General features: G+C 33.9%; 1 protein-coding gene across 7 annotated transcripts; it reads right to left on the bottom strand.

Moving 5' to 3' along the window:
* Window positions 1–955: 955 nt before the first annotated feature.
* LOC135137424 (ciliary microtubule associated protein 1A-like) lies at window positions 956–18,813 on the bottom strand. 7 transcript variants are annotated; one of them, XM_064067057.1, is made up of 11 exons: window positions 18,620–18,813; window positions 6,468–6,579; window positions 5,272–5,400; window positions 4,961–5,137; window positions 4,215–4,307; window positions 4,045–4,152; window positions 3,577–3,684; window positions 2,492–2,599; window positions 2,139–2,246; window positions 1,601–1,842; window positions 956–1,281 (listed from the first exon to the last, which is right to left on the bottom strand). In XM_064067057.1, the coding sequence occupies exons 2-11, from the start codon at window positions 6,574–6,576 to the stop codon at window positions 1,213–1,215; spliced, it is 1,251 nt and encodes a 416-aa protein (XP_063923127.1). In that variant the 5' UTR covers window positions 6,577–6,579; window positions 18,620–18,813; the 3' UTR covers window positions 956–1,212. The 7 variants fall into 7 exon arrangements, with proteins under 7 accessions (XP_063923127.1, XP_063923128.1, XP_063923126.1 ...); XM_064067058.1 differs by lacking the exon at window positions 18,620–18,813 and adding an exon at window positions 16,140–16,247; XM_064067056.1 differs by lacking the exon at window positions 18,620–18,813 and adding an exon at window positions 11,354–11,601.
* Window positions 18,814–20,604: the final 1,791 nt, after the last annotated feature.

A 20,604-nucleotide genomic window follows, 5' to 3' on the forward strand; every position in this document is an offset into this window, starting at 1 on the left:
ATTGAAAATCGACGTGGGTAAACTCAACAATTTATTTCTCAATAACTCAAATTTACACGACTGATTACGCAGCGATTATGTACAAATTGAATTACAATCGTCTCCGACGGTGGCCTTTATTTAAACGTATACGTTCCTCTCGATGGATCGAGAACGCCGCTTCGAGATTCTTTTGGGATGCCCATCGCGACTTCTGCTTCCAGGCTTTTCGTTAGCGAACGTCGACCGGCCGATGAGTCTCATAGCCGTACATACTAGAACTAGAACCCATAAGCGTCGTATGGGTTTCTTTCGTAACAGTATTAATCGTATCGTTAATCTTTAGTGTTATGTATTAAAGGTGATGAAAGTGCTTTGGGCTTGTTGGAACGACAGAATAATATGTACGACATAAAATCAATATTTCAGTTATTTATGGAAATTTTGGAACGGGGTTGTCACCACTGTTTTCAGCTTGCAAAACTTGAGAAATTCTACGAGGTCGATTTTTGACTTTATTTGTTGGGACTGAGATATAGTAAAAATAAAAGTTAGCAACTTCCATGATATACGCTTTTTTTAACTGTGTATCGTTTCTAAAAAATAAAATCGACGATATGTCTCGTATGATTTCTGGAGTTTTGTAAGCTGAAAACAGTGTTGAAAACCGTGTTCTGAAATTTTATTTAATAATTGAGATATTGATTTTTAAAAATACGTTATGCAAAAATTTCACTAAAATTAAAAAAATAATATGATCACAAGCTGTTTTTAACAAAATTGCCCTTGCGTTATATAAAGAAAGTTATGGACAACATATATTTAAAATTTGAAAACTATAGATCTGTTAATAACGGAGATATTACATTTTGAAAATAGAGCGAAAATTCCGCTGAGAAAACGTGGGGACTGGCCTTAAAAACACTTTACGTTACTTTTTGATTAGTCAGAAACAAATAAAAAACGAATACATATATCATTTGTTAATAAATATATTTACTAAAATAAAGACAATACAAACATAATGAGAACAGCTAGGACTAGCTTACATAACAAAGATTAATGAAGGCTTCATAATAACTTGTTATAAATATGTTTGCAACAACAATGAAGCGACCTTTCGTTAAGTGCAAGCAGAAATACCAAATATGAAATTAAAATTTAAGTGGTTATAGTAAATAAAAATATATTCAAAAACAGAATGTAGTGAATGTAAACAATATTACATTTTATTTAATAGTGATCCGCATATGGGGAGTGCTTAATGCCAAAACTGTGTGCAGGGTTATAATCAAGGTCAACCTAAAATAACAATAACAACAATAAATTTTAAAATCCTTAACAAAACAAATACAAAGTGTTAATCATCGTCCTGTTAATAAACATATTTCAGGCTAGCTAATAGTGTAGACGTTAGTAGCAGAAATGGAATTTAAAAAAGGAGGGAAGTTTTTTCACGTCTCAAAAACATATTCTGAGATCCTAAATACGGTGAATGTTTTATACCAAAAGAATGACTTGGAGGATGGAGAAGATGGCAATTGACCTATCAAGTTAGCAAAAGTTTAAAAATATAGTTAGTACAGTTATTGTTGGTAAAATACTAAATAAGAAATGTCACCTTTTCCGGACAATAGACACCAGGCCCAGGGGTTGTTGAATCAATGGGAATATTAGTTCTTCCACTTATTGTGTAAGCTGGTGAATGATTTTTGTAACTTTCTGGATTCACATTGTTGTATTGACCTGGACCGGGATTTTTTACACGCTCATCAATTAGATCTTTGTTTCTTCCTGATATGGTGTAAGCGGGAGCCGATTTTTTATCTCCAACAACAGAGGGTATGTTGTACACATTTGGAGCTAAAAGATGATTTAAATTAACACCACTTCTGTCTGAAGACAATTTTAACGTGATGAAAATATAAAGTTGTGTTATTTTTTTTTTTAAGAATAATAAGTACCCAGTAGAGATAATGTTCATCTTGAGTAGCATTCAAATTATTCACGAATATTTTCGAATAATGCACAAGTCAAACAGAAAATGATGTTATAAACGGAAAGCAAAAATATAAACATAATGTGTGTAAAAAATCGTTTTTAGTCACAGGTAGGTATATCAAAACTGAATACAAGAGATTTATGAAGAATTAACCAACCAGGTGTTTCCAGAGGTTTTTCCAATTGAACCTTATTTCCAAAACTGTATCTAGGTGAGTTCTCATGTAGAGCTTTGTCAGCAGTTGGTATGTTGTAGACATTCGGTGCTAAGATAGAAAAACATAATAAAAACATAAAAACTCATTCCACAAATAAACAAACGTAATGCACCCCAGATTCGAAAAATGTTTGCAAGATAAGACATACATAAAGTAAGGTGCGTGGTTAAAAATATTAAACACAAGTTGTCAATTGTTATAAAGTTTGTTGAAATATGTCGACACTAAAAATCTCCAGTTACTTTAGTTTAACTATTAACCAAAAAAGTGTACAAAGAAATTGTCTAACTAACCAGGAGTATCCGAAGGTTTTTCCAGTTGAACCTTTTGTCCGAATGTGTACCTCGGTGAATTTTCGTGCAAAACTTTGTCAGCATTCGGTACATTGTAAACGTTAGGAGCTAGATAACAAAAATTAAATGAATCGAATTCTTACTGAAATATTTTGTTGCTTTAAAAAAGTGTAGGCAACTTCCAACAAAAGAAAGAAACTAATGCAGTTTAGAAAGTAAACATATTACCATGATACCCTGAAATGAGTTGTTAAATCGTTATTATTATTTAGCTAAAATATTGTGTTTAAGTTTTATGCAATTATTTATTAGAATAAAGTGAGGTAAATGCGCTCTCTTGTTAACTACGCGCGCTTTTGTACTTACCGTTTTACATCATTAATTCATTAATTTTACGCTAGTGTAATTTTTAACAATTTATTTAACACCAAAATAATTCAAATTTAATTTGAATCATTTTGCATCAATAGGTAAAGTTATATCAACGAAATTTAAATGCATTACAATACAGGGTTATTATAAATCTTTCTTACATAGTAGGTGGCTTAAAAAAGTTACGGTCTATGATCACCAACGACAAAAAAACATTTACAATAACTCTGCATGAAGACAACATATATTACTTACAACTAAAAAAAACTGTATTTTGAAGAAAAGTAGCGTGCTTTGCTTTAATATATTAATATGGGATTAAGTACATATATGTATATCACAATGCATCCTGTGATTTTATAAACAAATGACTAAACAAAAATGAAATTTCAATTTATGCATACCTGCTGTAATTTGGACTAGATTCATAAAGGCATAAGGATATATGATTTTGTATCTCATAGTAGTTTGAAACTAATACCTCAAAGTTTAAAATTAGATGTTTGCAATAAAGCATTAGAGAAGACAGAATTTGTCTAGAAGTAGGTACCTACATTGCAAGATACAAAAAAAACCAGAGTTATCTGAAAATCCTTTTTCAACTTTTCTCGTCACACATTTACTTCACTTCATTCTATTCATTTGTTAATAAGTGTAACCAAATAAAAGAGTTAATGTTAAAAATATTTAATACATATATAAATGACACAAACCAGGGGTTTCCGAAGGTTTGTCCAATTGCACCTTGTGCCCAAAACTAAATTTGGGAGAAGTTTCATGTAAAACTTTGTCGGCAGTTGGTACGTTGTACACATTGGGAGCTATATTAAGTTGAAATGTTGGCATTAGTTTTTTAAATAAATGTAAGCTGTTTTATTTTTTAAAGCAGTTCTGGAAACGGTGCAACAAAATTAAGTAAAACGAATTCCTGCTTATAACAAAAGAGTTTAGCAAAATTATTTAATTTAAAAAATTTGATCATCAATAGTAATAGAAAAATCTAAAAATTGCTGAACTCTGATGTTTGACAATAAACAAATTTATAAATATGCAGAAATGATGTTACTCGTTAATTACAAAAGTTTACATGTTTATTTAAGCAAATCCCATCACCATTAAAATTCAAATAAAACATTACACCCATGGGTGTTGCACACCGAAGAGATATAATATAAACTAACCAGGTGTATCGGACGGTTTTTCATTTGGTGTTTTGACACCAAAACTATATTTAGGTGAGTATTCGTGCAACTTTTTTTCCGAATCTGGTACATTGTACACATTGGGTGCTAAAAATAAATATTAACAAAATAAAAATAAAGCAAAAACAGAACTAAAACAATAAACTAACCAGGTGTGTCAGACACTCTGTGAGTAGGTGTTCTTATCCCAAAAGAATAACGATGAGCATTTGTTCGTCGAAACGGTTTATAGGCGTTAGGTGCTGTGTTAACAATTTTAAAAAACCTTTAACCACAATCTATTAACAATTAGTTAAATTAATTAGCTCTAAGTAAATTAATAATTTTTAAAAGAAGTTATAAAATTACAGAAAAATTTTAGTTTGAATGTAACCATAAAGTTGTGTTACTTTGCTTTGTCGCAATAATAATGAAATCGAAAAACTGCAATGTGCATGGAAAGCGCAGTAAATATTCTGTTTGCATCCTTTTTTTTTTTGATAATTTCAGATTAAAAATTTCTCGTTTATTCAGTATACTTACATCGTAATTGCATAATAAGTACCAACACAAAGTAAAATTTTGTAATTTAGATTCATCAGGAATTATTTGTTTGTCCATAAAAGTAGCTACTTATACAACATACACCGAAAAAAAAATGCAAAGTAACGCACTTGATGGTGCAATATATTGTAGTTTAGTACAAAATTCACAGTTTTCTAGTCATAATGTTTTTTTATTACTCAAAATACCTACCACAGTGACATTGGTTAAACTAGTCTTACAAAAATCCACTATTTATTATGAAAGTTTATATCATTAGGGCATTATTAAAAGCGCTAAGCTTGCATTAATCTTTAAATATACCTATACCTAATCGAAACAATTAAAATTATCTACGCTACTAAAAACGTACCTGGTGTCTCTAAAGGTTTTTCAACATTAGTTTTTAATCCAAAAGTGTATCTAGGTGCATTATCATGAATAACTTTTTCAGCTTTGTCGGGATTATAATCTCCCGGTGCTGGAAAATTTTCCGGTTTAGCATCCTTTGGACGTCCGTGAAGACTAACAGCTGGAGGTGTATCTTTTCCTACGAACATTTATTTTTATGAAAATTTTCAAATTCGAAAAAATAATGTACTTATATATTTTTTAAACTTTATACTTTGTTTAATTTAAATATAATTTTTTTTGTAATATATATTTCAATATTCTGAAGTTAACCTTTTGCGCTAAGTCCTGTTACATTGTATTGTCCGGGCCCAGGTCCAATGCTTTCTGTTTTGCCATTGTGTCTTGCTCCAAAACTGAAAGCTGGTGCTCGCCCGGTTTTCGATTCCGAAGTTTTTTTACCTGTGAAAGTAGTCACTATTAATAAAAACTTGTCAATTGAGGTTTTTGTAATGTATTTCAGTAATTATAATGTATTCTGGTCGACGAAATTGTCTGTGGGCGCCAACATAATTATCAAAATCCGGTTCTTGATCATTCCGTAACTCCTCCAAACATTTATTTCCAACTTTAATTTGTTAGAATTTGCATGTGGGTTTTGTTCTACTAAAATACTAACTTGTTTGATTTTTGTACTACTTAATCAAATAAATGAATCTGGTCATATTACATTAAATAATTAAATATTTCGAATATAGTCCATGCATTTTTCATCAATAACTTTCAGTAAACAATATTCAGACAATTTTCTAACTAAAAGCCGTTGTCAATCAACCGAAAGCTGTTACCAATTGGTAAATTTTAAGCAAAATCAACACGTGGTATTTCAGTAGAAATGGCAAAGACAATATATAGAATTATATTCTGAATACAATAAAATAATAATAATATTAATTATATAATAAGTTAAAATTACAATATAAATCTAAAAGGGAACAAACTGTTTTTACAATAAACCGAAAATTAAAGAAATAAAAATGCTATGAGATTAGGTAAATATTTTAAATCACATAAATGATAAATCTAGTTTCACATAGTGCTGGTTATTTGTAATTAGTTTAAAAATGCTATTAATAATTAGAGATGACACAGTATGTTACTTCTTTGTGGTTTACATAGTGACAACAAGTGCTAAATTTATCTAGTATGGTCACAGATAGTAATTATTATCAGCATACGCATAAATATGTTCAATATTTCAATACTCTAAAGCGATTTTTTCAGTTTAACGTAGACAATAAAGTTTTACTCTGAAACATATAAAGTTAGGTAGCATATAAATTAAATTCAAATAGAATTACATAAAACGTGTTGTGTAAGATAAAATAAGTAATTTAATATAAAACAGTCAAATTTAATTTTGCATCGCGATTGGCTAACATATCATGAATCATTCATGTTCAAAACTACAAATTTGTTAATAACGAAATGAATAACAATAATTTGCAAACATAGTTACATAACTTTACCTATGTAGGAGGGAAGAGAAACACATGCTGGACCGGGACTCTTATATTCTGCGGCGATTGGCCCACGCCTTTTCGTTGGAGTCCATGGACGCTGAGTAAAACCACCCATGTTCTGAAACATAATAACATTGTTATTTATGCATCAGCATATCATTTGTTTTTAATATGCAAGCATATAAAGAACTCAGATTTGGACGTTTGTACTTGCTCTCTACTGTACCTGTTTTAAACCCAACCAACACGTTTCGTTTAAATCACAACTTAGACCGTGGGTATGTACAGAAATTAAATTTTATGCACACATAAAAAGCAATTTATTTTTTAAGGACGAACTAAACGAATTCAAGCTGTTTATCTAAAAACAACTACAGTCAGCTTTAAATATTTATACTCGTTCTTTTTACTTTTTTAACAAAAATAGGTGCGACTGACTGTCCAAGAAGTTAATGCTTATCAAAATCGAACTGCAATATTTTGTGGAGTGTAAAATAAATAATAGTCATAAACACGTCAGCAAAACACTAGCATTGATTTATTATTACATTATTGGTGCTTTCCCATTAAATTTCTCTGTAATTTTATTCCATCTTGTGGTGTTTTAGTGGTTTATTGATGTGTATAAAAAATATAATACAATTCAATGGATGGGTGTGGGTTCTCGAAGTGGCGGCACCTCGCCGGTTTCTGGGACGCGGAGCGTCGTAGGTCTTCGAGCGGTTGGTGTCTTCTTCACGGGAGTCCGGGGAGGCGAGTCTCTCGCCGGGGGCGTCGTCGAGGGTGAATTGCGTCCGTCTTCGGCAATAGTTACGTAAGCCCTGCCAAGCGTAACTATACGGAGCGAAGGCCCAGATTGCGTAAGCCCAAGGGAGTGGTGTTAGCTCTGCCAAGCGCCACTAGAGATCGAGAGGTTGTGTTAGCCCAGCCAAGCGCAACGCTCTCTCTCTGAAGAGGATGTAGTGGTGTTAGCCCTGCCAAGCGCCACTATAGTTGAGTGGTTGTGTTAGCCCAGCCAAGCGCAACGCACTCTCTGAAGAGGGTGTAGTGGTGTTAGCCCTGCCAAGCGCCACTAGAAGTAGAGGTTGTGTTAGCCCAGCCAAGCGCAACGCTCTCTCTGAAGAGGGTGTAGTGGTGTTAGCCCTGCCAAGCGCCACTAGAAGTAGAGGTTGTGTTAGCCCAGCCAAGCGCAACGCTCTGAAGTCTGTTGGGACGGGGTGGTTCTTTTATAGGGGTTGTCCCCTCTGCAAAAGATCGGAGTAGGGGTGGCGTCCAATGGGCAGCGAGGGTGGTTCGTTTGGGGGTGATACGGTGCTGTGTCGGTAGCGCCCTCGAAAGGGTACTAGCGGAGCGCTCCGGTACTAAAGCGTGTCCGCTACAGTCTCCCCCTCAGGACCAATGAAGCGTCTCGCTATTGGGCCTGGCTATTCTTCTTCCGTGGACGACCTCGTCGACGGACGGGAGCTACCGGAGCTGGTGGTGTCTTGACGGGTCCATGGAACTCGGTGAGTTGCGAGACGTGGTAGGTGCCGATGACCTGGGGCGGCGTGTCCGTGGTCTCCAACTCGTAACTGGTGGGCCCTTTCAGGGCGCGGATTGCGTAGGGGCCATCACGGCGGGGAAGGAATTTCGCAGTTGTGCCTTGTTTGGCGTTGCTGGCTTGGTGTACGGCGACGAGCACCAAGTCTCCGATCTGGTAGGGGTGACTTGGCTGGCGGAATTGGTCAGCGTACCGTTTCCGGACAGTTTGCTCTTGCTCATGATGTTCCCGGGCGGAGTTCAGAACCTCTGCGAGTAGGAGCAGCTTCGGGGTGGCTTCGGCAACAAAGTTTTCTGAGACGATGACGCTTCTTAAATCGTGGGTGACGTCATCGACGGTTCGGAGCTCACGCCCAAACATAAGATACGCGGGAGTGAAGCCGGTTCCTTGGCTTCTGGACGTGTTCATGGCGAAGCGTATACTGGGTAGTTTGGAGGGCCACGTGGAGTGTGGGCTTTCCCCGATTTGAATTGAGATTTGCGTCTTCAGGTCGCGGTTGCGTCGCTCTACTGGATTGGCCTCGGGGTGGTATACCGGGGTGAATGATTGCGTAATTCCTAAACAGTAGGTGATTTTCTGCATTACGGCGCTGATAAATTGCGTTCCGTTGTCGCTGATGATACGGCGTGGAAGTCCGTATCGAAGTCCGAGTTCGTTAACGATGGTCCAGGCGCAAGCTTCTGCGGTAGCGGTAACGAGCGCAAATAATTCTACCCACTTAGTAGCGTAATCTTGGGCGATAAATACCCATTTCTCTCCGTTGTCACCTGGGGGAAGTGGTCCGAACAGGTCGACGGATATTACTTCCATGCGTTGTCGCAGAACAGGTGTCTGAAGAAGTCCAGCGGGTTTGGTGTTGGCGGGTTTAAACCGTTGACACTCTAGGCATGTTTTTAAGTAGTCGGTAACGTATCTTCTCATGCCGGGCCAGAAGTATCGGGCGGTGATCTTCTGCAGAGTGCGGGCTATTCCATAGTGACCGGCCGTAGGGGCGTCGTGGTACTCCCTGAGTACACGAGGGCGGTCCTGTGTTGGGACGACAAGTTGGGCGTCTTCTTCGTCGCCGTCTTGGGCGTAATGGTACAAAACGCCCTGGTTAAGTACATAGCCTTTTGCGGACCATGGTTGAAAAACCTCGGGATTTGTAGAGGTCAAGTCCTCGATGATTTTTTTCACTTCCGGAACTTGCAATTGTTCTTCTCGTAGTGTTCGAGCTCCCTGAGTCGGTAGGCCCACGTGGATGGTACACACCGGGCAGGCGGGTCGAGTCTCGAGGTCGCATTGAGGTCGTGATAGTAGGTCGGCGAGGGCGTTTGCTTTTCCGGGGGTGTACCGTATGGTTAGATTGTAGGGCTGGAGTTGCAGAGCCCATCTCGCCAATCTTCCTGTCGGGGATTTAAGCGTCATTAACCATCGTAGAGGTTGATGGTCGGTTATCACAACGATCGAGTTTTCTTCGATGTAGCCGCGAAACCTGCCAATGGCCCAGACAATGGCGAGGGCTTCGCGCTCTGTAGTTGTGTAATTTTTCTCCGCGGTGGTGAGGAGGCGGCTTGCGTACTCCACCGGGAGTTCTTCGTTCTCCTCCCCCTGGAGGAGGGCAGCTCCGATAGCTAAGGAGCTGGCGTCGGTTCTTAACGTGAATGGCTTTGTGTGATCGGCCTGCCGTAAGATGGGGGCTGTAGTCAGACAGTTTTTGAGCGAGCAAAAGGCTTCCTGCTGTGCGGGGCCCCATTCCCAGGGTGCGTTTTTCTTTAACAGGTTGCTCAGCGGGCGAGAAATGTCCTGCACGGTATGGTGTTTTGCCTTCTTCGAGCCACTAAGTTGGGCGCCAGATTTGTGGTGTTTTAGTGGTTTATTGATGTGTATAAAAAATATAATACAATTCAATGGATGGGTGTGGGTTCTCGAAGTGGCGGCACCTCGCCGGTTTCTGGGACGCGGAGCGTCGTAGGTCTTCGAGCGGTTGGTGTCTTCTTCACGGGAGTCCGGGGAGGCGAGTCTCTCGCCGGGGGCGTCGTCGAGGGTGAATTGCGTCCGTCTTCGGCAATAGTTACGTAAGCCCTGCCAAGCGTAACTATACGGAGCGAAGGCCCAGATTGCGTAAGCCCAAGGGAGTGGTGTTAGCTCTGCCAAGCGCCACTAGAGATCGAGAGGTTGTGTTAGCCCAGCCAAGCGCAACGCTCTCTCTCTGAAGAGGATGTAGTGGTGTTAGCCCTGCCAAGCGCCACTATAGTTGAGTGGTTGTGTTAGCCCAGCCAAGCGCAACGCACTCTCTGAAGAGGGTGTAGTGGTGTTAGCCCTGCCAAGCGCCACTAGAAGTAGAGGTTGTGTTAGCCCAGCCAAGCGCAACGCTCTCTCTGAAGAGGGTGTAGTGGTGTTAGCCCTGCCAAGCGCCACTAGAAGTAGAGGTTGTGTTAGCCCAGCCAAGCGCAACGCTCTGTCTGAAGTCTGTTGGGACGGGGTGGTTCTTTTATAGGGGTTGTCCCCTCTGCAAAAGATCGGAGTAGGGGTGGCGTCCAATGGGCAGCGAGGGTGGTTCGTTTGGGGGTGATACGGTGCTGTGTCGGTAGCGCCCTCGAAAGGGTACTAGCGGAGCGCTCCGGTACTAAAGCGTGTCCGCTACAATCTTAAATTTTCAAAACAGAAAAAAGGTATGTAAACAATAGTACCGTATTTTGATTTATACCTACGTATATCTATTAGATATACGTTTTAATTTTAATTTTTAATTACCGGAGAAACATGTATACCAAAAATCAATCCAAAGCAATACTTATATGAAATTTATTCGTACACAACAGTTATAAATTTGAATTACACAAACTAAGCGTAAATTAACTGAAACGTAACCTTTTTTAGTGAATAATCTTCCAATATTTTCCATTAAAATAATTTATGCATTTAATAACCTTGTCACATATTGCGGTCTGCTATTAATTATTATTGTAAATTAACTTAAAAAGAGCGCCTATAAGATTATAGTGTCTCTTTCAGCAACAGTGTAGTAGCATCAAAATAATAACATATGCGCAACTATGGAAGAATATATTGAAATTAGCTAAATAGAAATTTCAATGCACATGGGAATTTATATATGTTTCCCGGTAAAGATTAACTGCGACTATAAAAATTTAAATGCGTTGCGATTGCAGGCAGCAACATTCTTTATTTATATAAATATAGCAGTGACATAGTTGTTCTGAGTAGGTACAAAAAATGTATGGCACGCAAACATTTCAAATAGTATGGAGCAATAGTTCATGATCGTGCATTGAAAACGTTTTTCGAATAAATAAAAAAAATGGTCCTATTTACTGCCCCTTACAAAAAAAGTTTATAATTTCCCTACCTTGTACACAAATATAACTACTAACATTCTTGCAATTTTTAATAACATAGTTATTGCACTGAACACTTCCAGAATAAATCACAGGTAGGATTCTTTCCATCCACTAAATTTTAGAACACAAAAAAGAACCTTAATTACTATACACAAATACCAACACAAAGTATGGTATTTTACTGTATCCAGGGTACCACTGGATTAATCGTTTTAAACGAAACATAGTTTAACAATTAAAGGCATTAACCCAATCTGTAGTGAATGTATATGTTATCAAGTATGGAAAACGTATGTTTATAATTCTAATCTAAAAAGGGTTTATTTTTCACATATTATTTATCAGATCTTGTTTACAAGAAGTCGTAATTTGCATTAAACTTGAACTTTGGGCAGCTGAAAATCAAATACGTTTGTACTATAAATACGGTAATTTTACATTAATCTCATAACATTTCGGGTTAGAATAAACAAAACTCAATTATATTTTAACTAAGGCTCGTCAAAGCATAATAATTATTTATATCGTCATTGTTTTCAAATTATGTTTTACTGATTCAAAACTGAAAATTTCCTATCACACTTACCTTACGCATAGAAATATAGTTTCGTAATAATGTGAAGCTTGTGTACAATTAATTGGCATAATATCATAATACACAACATGATTTGACAGTAATTTGGATTTGTCAGTAGCACAGATTAATACTCTGCCATGTATCACGAAAAAAAATAATGAACATGATTTTATTACTGTTTATTTTGAGTTTACTTGAATTTAAAAAAAAGATGCAATGTTATTTTCAAAATATTCTTTCAAAAATTATGTGATATGCAGGCTCCACGCCTTAAAAATAGTTCATCTGTTTTGTCTAACAACAATGACGTAAATAGTGTCAAATACTGTCATGATAAAACTAACATTTGGTAAAAATTGACGCAGAGTGTGTTAAAACGACTAAAAGACTGATATGATTGTGATATATGGTGAGTGCTTCATCGTTGTGTAGAAAAGATTGTCCGTACAGGAGATGCGCTGACGAGTTCTTGATTTGAATTTGTATGATTTTGATTTTAATCCAACAATTGGCGTTTATGTACAAATTATCAAAACCAACTAACTATGTTTAACTTAAAATAGAAATGATATTAAAAATCAAGACTACCGCGAATTTGCGTTTTGATTATTTCAGGTATAACTGCGAATAACCTGTATAACCAAATCACAAATATACAATTATTGTTATTAAAAATATAGCCCCTATATTATGTACAAATATTATTCATTAGAGAAACACTGATATAGTCAAGTATTGAGTAGTAATATTTAGTAATGAATCAGCACAATAACTGAGCGAACATATGGTCGTTATGTTGATTTGACTGTGATAATTGGGTGAAGGTGAAATCCGTTGAAGGTAATGAAAGTAATTTTATATAAACTAACCTACCTATCAAAATTTCATTGGCTGCGAAAAAACTGTGGATTGTTAAGCAAAATTACAAAAAGGGAAATGAACCAACTGCTTGTTTAAAATAATTATTTAAACCGACTCGACTGTAGCATTAAATCATTGCTGAGGTCTTAAACGAATTATATTACAAAAGTACATATTTATTATTACATTATATAAATTTATATAAAATTGAAGAATTATTTTTTAAAATTTCGAGTAGAAGGAGAATAGCAATTAAACAATGAATACAGGCAACTACAAAATATCAGATATTATATGTTATATATTTATATTAGAATACGTATATAATATTAAGAATCTATTTCTGAAATTTAAGAAAATATACAATTAATTATCTACATTCAAAGAACTCTTCCGTCCGTCACCGTCACGGTTGTACTTGAATTTATACTATTTTAAGATGACATCATGCTCAAGGTTTTTTTAACCACAATAAACAGAAAAATTGTTTGCAAAAATTTAACTGAAGTTAATTTAAATTTAACAACTAAAAATATGTACAATCATAACATAAACACTTCGCGTTCAATACGTTTTCAGAATGTACTGTCTCCATTATTATGAAATTTTAAATATAGATTGTCCACAACTTTCTGTATAATAACACAGTGACAGTTTTTTTTAACAGTTCACCATCATCAGTTTTTTTAAAACTTCGGTGAAATTTTTCATTACGTACCTAGATATATATCTCAGTTATTTATGTAAAATTCGGAACTTGCTTTTTACCACAGCTTTCAGCTTTCAAAACTGTATCCATACGTTACGTGGAAAATGTTGTAGATTTCTTTTGTTGAAAACCAAAGACACGTAACATAAAAAAAATATTCTTGAAAAAATACATTTTTCCTTTAGTTAAAAAAATTTCTAGAAAACGGACACTTATTTATCTTGGGACAAAATTTGTTTGCTCGCAAATTTATTGTCAATTCATTGTCAATTCTGCTCTGTGAATGCCATATTAATCTCATGCTAATGTGTTCTGAGATTAAAAAATCTGCTTACGCAAATTATACTTTTTATTATAAATCCTACAATCCTACATATTAAATAAAAATAAGGGTAGATTATTAAATTATACAGCAATGCTATTCCAAAAAGTACAAGAATTAGATAAGGCATTTTAAAGATAATGATGTCAAGTGTTTGGAAGAGGTGAACAGATAAATTCTCATTACGAATTTAAAATGTCAGGCATATGCAAACTCTCAGAACTGTCAACGTCAAGGAAAATAAAATTATCTATTCACTAAACGGATCCTATTGTATCTAAGAGTTAGAGACCGATTTGCTTTTTATTTGTATTTCAATACTCAAGAAAATCAGTGGATAAAGTTATGTATACCTGCATATATATTAAAAAAATACCTAATGTTCAGTCTGGCAAGTGATACCGACCGAAAAAAGCAACTGTATATAGGTACAACTGTTTATTATTCAGATAGAGTTAGAGGGGGGAAATTTTATTTTATTCGGGCAATATTTTTTTTCACAACAAATACTCATCTTCAAAATGACAGACCTGTTAGTTTATATAAAATCCAACCTTTTTTTTTGCCCCGCTTGGGAATTAAGGGTTCCTTATTCCGGCCAATACTTACTAGTTGTCAAAATGGGCATTCCTTATTCAGTAGGTATGCAACTTCATCCACTGATTTTCGTGAGTACTGAAATATTTAAAGTAAGTTGGTCGCTAACTCTTATTTAGATTACTACAATATGTGCCAAGCGTAAGTTAATAAAACTCCACTCTACTCAGTAAGTTCATTTCCACAGTCGGTAAGTAGGTGAAAAATAGCTGCAGATTTTGTCGAAAGGTTAGGAACATCGAAAGGAATCTGCGCCAAGGAAGTTCACAGTTAATTTGATACCGAAGCATTTTAGTCATATATTCCGCATTACACCAAGTTTTTTCCTGCTGGGAGAGAAATCATCTGATACCGTAACTGCTTATTCTGATTAGTTCCTGTATCGGAAAAGGTGAGTAGTAAGTAAACACCACAAATGCTTTATAAAGCGGAAATGAATTTTATCGAGTTTTTGTGCATGTGAAGTATAAACAAGACATCTGCTACAAGAGCATACTCCATTTTACTAAAAACGTAAATAAATACATACTCTCATTTTAGGCAATTAGGCAATTATAAAGTAGGCTCAAACAACGTATTTTTTTGTAAAATACATTTATATCAAAGTTTTATGTAAATGCTTTAAAAAGAAACAAAAAGGCAAAAAATCCAAAGTCCGGGCCCTAGAAAGATCTTTTTCATGTTTAAAAAATATTTTAGCAGATAATCGCACATCAATGACATGTGAAAATCTAGAGCGATATATAATTTGTCATGCAAATGCTCGCTTGAATAAATTTTTATTATAGTATTATATTCAAATCATTAAATAATTAAATATATGTTATGTTAATTAAAATTGTGAATAACTATTAAACAATATAAAGACAAAAAAAACATGATTTTCGTTCCTTTGAAATTTTGAAGATTTCAGATTGGTATCAACCTATTTGAACCTATTTCACCATTTTTATAACCTAATTTGAAGTTTTTTAAAGCCTATTTTAGGCGCCTTTTTCCTCATTTTTTGTGACTTAAAATCCGGGCCCTAGTTATAAGTTCCTGTGTGAAACGACAAAACACACCACTTTAATAACCAGGTCCTTATACATACATGCATAGGTATGCATTTCTTTGCTAAATGAATCAAACATTTTGATGAAACATTTACAATAACAAAAAATTTAACCATTCAATGATTCATTTTTTTTTTAATTTAGTAATTAGATATATTAATATCAAAGCACCTCGGTTCTATATTTTTAATGAAGTAACACATTAACATTCAACAAAACAAATTCCACCAATAAAACTTCACAATTTTAACAAATAAAATTAACCATTGTTTGTGTTTTTGATTGATATTATTAGTTCAATCTATTAATCGTTCTAATTACTGTGCTGCTCCCAGAAACCTACTCACCTATTAACTTCCCAAAAAATTAATTTCATAATTACAACTAGGTGAATCTTTAGAACATTCTTTTTATTGCCGTAAATTAAAAACTGATGTAATCACCAAATATAACTTAACGAAACAGATGATCAAATATACCTAAGCTAACGTCCAGCGAGTCTGAGGCAACAAATCTTTATCGGTAAGAATTAGTCACCGTCTCTTCTAGCAAACTTACGTAAATATTTAATCAACCTGTAAAACAACTTTAGCCTTAAAATTTACACCATAAAGATGCATTCACCGCTATAAAAAAAATTATGCTTTGTTTGTATAATGAGAATGACACTTACACAGTACACACGTTCTTAGAAAAACAACGTGCTATTTATTCACGGTTTCGCGTAATCTTAAAAATTGAAAAGAAACTAAACACATTTTTATTGTAAAACTGTTTCCCACGCACGCACAATTTTTCTCGAGAAGGTTCCACAACAGGCTACATTCAACTAAATATCTGCAGTTTGGAAGATAGGTGCCAGGTACCATATTATCCTTATTCTATTTTGTGTGTTTCTCAGACTGCCAAAATCTTTAGCGAAAGTTCGTTCACGTATTGGCTAATAAAGTAGAAAAGGACAGAACATAATCACGAATTTTGTGATTGCATGTTACTAAACCGATCAATACTCCATGGTTCAAACTTATCAAATTTACGTTCAGATATTCCTTCTCATTCCCGCACATTTAATGTAATTAAAATCTTCGAAGTAATTCAAAATTTAGTTTAGAATCATTTGTATTTACATTTATTTTCACACTGTCAACTAGTGACATCCAAAGTGGTATCAAGTCATATAAATTTGGGCTAATTTTATTAAATTTTTTCCGCATACTACCCTCAAAAGTTTTAGAACATGTAAATTTTGTTAAAGAAAATTAAGACAAAACATTAATGAGTAGATGCGTACCTTAACTAATTTTAACTATTTTATTTGTATGAGAACATATACAACAACAATTATGATCTTAACTAAAATTTTTGGAAAATAAGGTATGTTTTCCTTTTCTTATTTAGTTACGTAGAATTAAATGTGGGGGCTGCGAGCAATTATATTGGTAATTATGTTTTAAAATAACAATATATTCATATAAATGCTGACATCATCAATGTTGTTTACACCGGCTTTTTCCTCAAAATGATATTTTTTATATGATCTGTCCCAATTTTGTATGTTGACAAAAACATATTATTATCATTATTATTTTACTAGCACTATATATGTATAATACTGCACATTTGTTTTGGGGGATACAAGGCCAACTTAATTTTTTTTTTATGACACTAGGGCTCAAATTTAATATTATAAAATGCTGCATTCAGTGATGTAACACATGTCTTTCTTTATTTGCACTAAAAAATAAAAAAAATAAAATAACAGTTCGGAAAATGTTAAATTTATTTGGCCTAGAAAATGTTGTCTTTATCTATCATTAATTCTTTACCACCTGTGCGTTGATAGAAAAATTAAATAAAAGTTAATAATAATTGTAAAAATAACACATTTAACTGAAATAAAACACATTTTAATAAAAAAAACCAAAGGTTACAAATTTTTTTTCTACAAAAGATGTTCATAATGTTGTCTATTTACTTCCTGGTAATAATAAATACGTTGAGCAAAATTTTCCAAAGAATCAATTAAAGTATTAGCTAGTCTTCTGTCACTATATCCAACCATGTGTGTATACATGAAAATGAAAACTGAAGTACGAAAATGAGAAAAAAAAAATTCCAGATTTAAAACGATTTTATTTTTCGATAGTACCACACACAACTTGACTTAACACTGCGCTCTTTTAATATGTGGCAACTTTTTGTTACTAATAACCGTTATGTGACAAATTTAGTATTACATGCTTCAAACATTGGAAACGGCAATATGTTGGATCAAAGTCGTATTAAATGATTTTGAAGAAACATATCCATATTTGACATTTTTGATACTTGACACCGTTAGTAAAAACTCGATACTTCCTTATATGTTAAGTGTCAGGTGTCGGTAGTATATAAAGCGTGTTTTGGTTATTTTTCAAATCTTAAAAGATTTTTTTATAAACTAAAAAAAACAGCAACAAATCATTTATGAAAATTGTTATAGGACGACCCTTAACAGATATCTGTGCTGAAATAACAGCGCTCAAGTATTGTATACTTCGAGCTTTCTTTAAGCTAAAAAACATTGACGTTTTGGTTATAATAATACACATGTTATATAGTAATTATTATTATATCTTTCACGTAATACCCTACCAAAAACACAAGATTTGGCACAAATTGTCAAGGTGTTTTGCATATAAAATGAGCATCCTCAGAAAGTATAAATGTATTTCTGTTATTCTATTAGTATAATAACCATACCAAATAATTTCTGGAATATATACTATACAATATTAAACTGTTCAGTATTTTTTTTAATTTTTTTTTAAATGAAGGAATTTCTTAAATAGAATAATTTCTTTGTGAATCGATGTGTTTTTTTTCTTTTAACACTATTAAGAAAATGTTAAGAAAAAAAAAACATATGTCATAAATAGTCTCAGAAATAAAGTTATTAGTATAATTTTTTACATTTTCAGCTCCTTTAGTTTATACCTATCTTGAAAAATAATTATTAGTTATTCATTAAAAGTAAAAGCATAACAACCATGCGCTCCAAATACAACCGCAAAAAAATCGACGTTTAATTATTACATAACTCGCACTTTTGGTATAAACAACAAATTTCATTACTACAGTGTTAATAAACAACTAACGCTTGAATAAACTTACTTTTGTTGTGGTGTTAAAAATTTTTATTCCAAAACTGTGTCAAGACCAACACAAACTCTGCGCACAGATTCTTCGACTACTTTTAATTCTAAATCCTGAAAACAGTTGACTATGTAAAGTTCCCCACCATTAAAAAAGGTAGACTGTTCTCTGGAGAAATTGGTGGAGAGGTGGACTCAAAGGACAACATGTTGATCGCAGTGATGACCATTTAAGTCAATGGCAAGTTTATAATGGTTCTCTTCGATAGCTTACGTCATGTTTTTTATTCGATCTACAAGGAAATCGCACTGGCAGTCGGAGGAGAGTTGAAATCTTATTTAAAACAGTTCGAAATTATTGGCAAAGAATATGTGTTACGTGTCACAGTAGGCTGGTCATTCATTCATGATATTATAAAATTTTACATTGTGGTTTTTTTTTGTATACAGAATGACAATATAGTAATTTACATTTTCCAGGTTATTTTTAGAAATAAAGTTATACGACATACGACATAATCTGCACAGCATTTTCTATAGGGGAGTTTGTAAAGAGGCCACTAATTTAAACGTGAAAATTATCAAATAGAGTCAAATGAGGTTTTTGGATTAGAAATTCCGAATTTCTTAAATCATCGAACACCCACTTTACGGCCACGAAGCTTCTCCGCGAGTCTTAATTTCTCAACCGTTTTAGGTCAGCCAACTAGATCTAAGTATGTGTCTTTTTCATGTAGGTTTCGTGAAAAATACGAATTTTTACTTAGGTTAAACACTTTCAAAGTGACACATATACGAGTACACTGCACTTTCATTTTAGTTTTTGCCTGTTAAACATTTCCGTGTGAAACTTAATATTTTATTTATCAAGATATGTATGTATTAGTAAATCTCGAGTTCGAGGTCATATTATAGAGATCAGTATTCCATTTGTTTAAAAAGCAGTGAATAAATAATATTACTACAAAACTTCACATGCATGAAGTAGAAATCAACGCAATACTAGGTTCCTTTTTGTGAATCCCCTGAGAGTAGCCAAATTGCTCACTGTTATAATTTTAGATGTATGAATTAAATGTAATAGTAATTTTTCGGAAATCGTCAAGGAAACAACACTTCCTTGCTCGTTTAGGCACAGGGAAATTGGATCCGTGACCTAATGTAGCAATTGTAACAAAATGAAGAATAAAGAAAAATATTTATTCAAAACTAATTAGAAACATTAGTATGAATTATTATAAAATGTGCTGAAAGTGCGTTATACGGACTGAGGATAATAAACTTAAAAAATAAAGCAATGACATCAATCATCATCAATTTTTTGGGGAGATAAACAGATCCATTTTGTTTAAAATTTACCATGGCTACAATAACTTCAAAACGTCTGCAGGACTTCAAAGCATTCGGTTTTGTAGTTCCTGATTTAATCAATAAAAATAAATTAAGTCATTATTTAATTGTTTGAGTCACCTTATACTCGTATACGCAAATCTAAAAATTATGAATGCAATAACAAATCACAAATATAGACTCATCATATTTTGCACATTTTAGATAGGATTTATTCGGTAAAATTTTGAGGTGACGTCATCAATTTTTTGGAAGGGGTAAACAAATATTTTGATTAAAAATTAGCTAGCTAGCTTGTCATAACTTTAAAACATGTGCAAGATTTTAAGGCATTCGGTTTTGCAGATTCAAAAATAAATTGCAAAATTATATGATTTTAATTTTTTTTTCAAAACTCTGGACGTTTCGGTTAAAAACTCTACACGGATTCATAAACTACACGTGTAGGACTATGTGGGATGATAGGGTTTATTCGATAAAATTTTGAGATGACGTAATCAATCTTTTGGAAGGGCATAAACAGATATATTTCGATAAAAAATTTATCATGGTTAAGACGACTTTAAAACATGTGCAAAATTTCAAAGTACCTATTTAATTTTGCAGTTCCTGATTTAATCAGTAAACCAATGTTTAGCAGAAACAAATTGGAGG

This window comes from Zophobas morio, unplaced genomic scaffold (genome assembly GCF_036711695.1).
Source record: "Zophobas morio isolate AGI-343-1 ecotype UQ-CSIRO unplaced genomic scaffold, CSIRO_AGI_Zmor_V1 ptg000029l, whole genome shotgun sequence".
Classification (NCBI taxonomy): Eukaryota; Metazoa; Arthropoda; class Insecta; order Coleoptera; family Tenebrionidae; genus Zophobas; species Zophobas morio.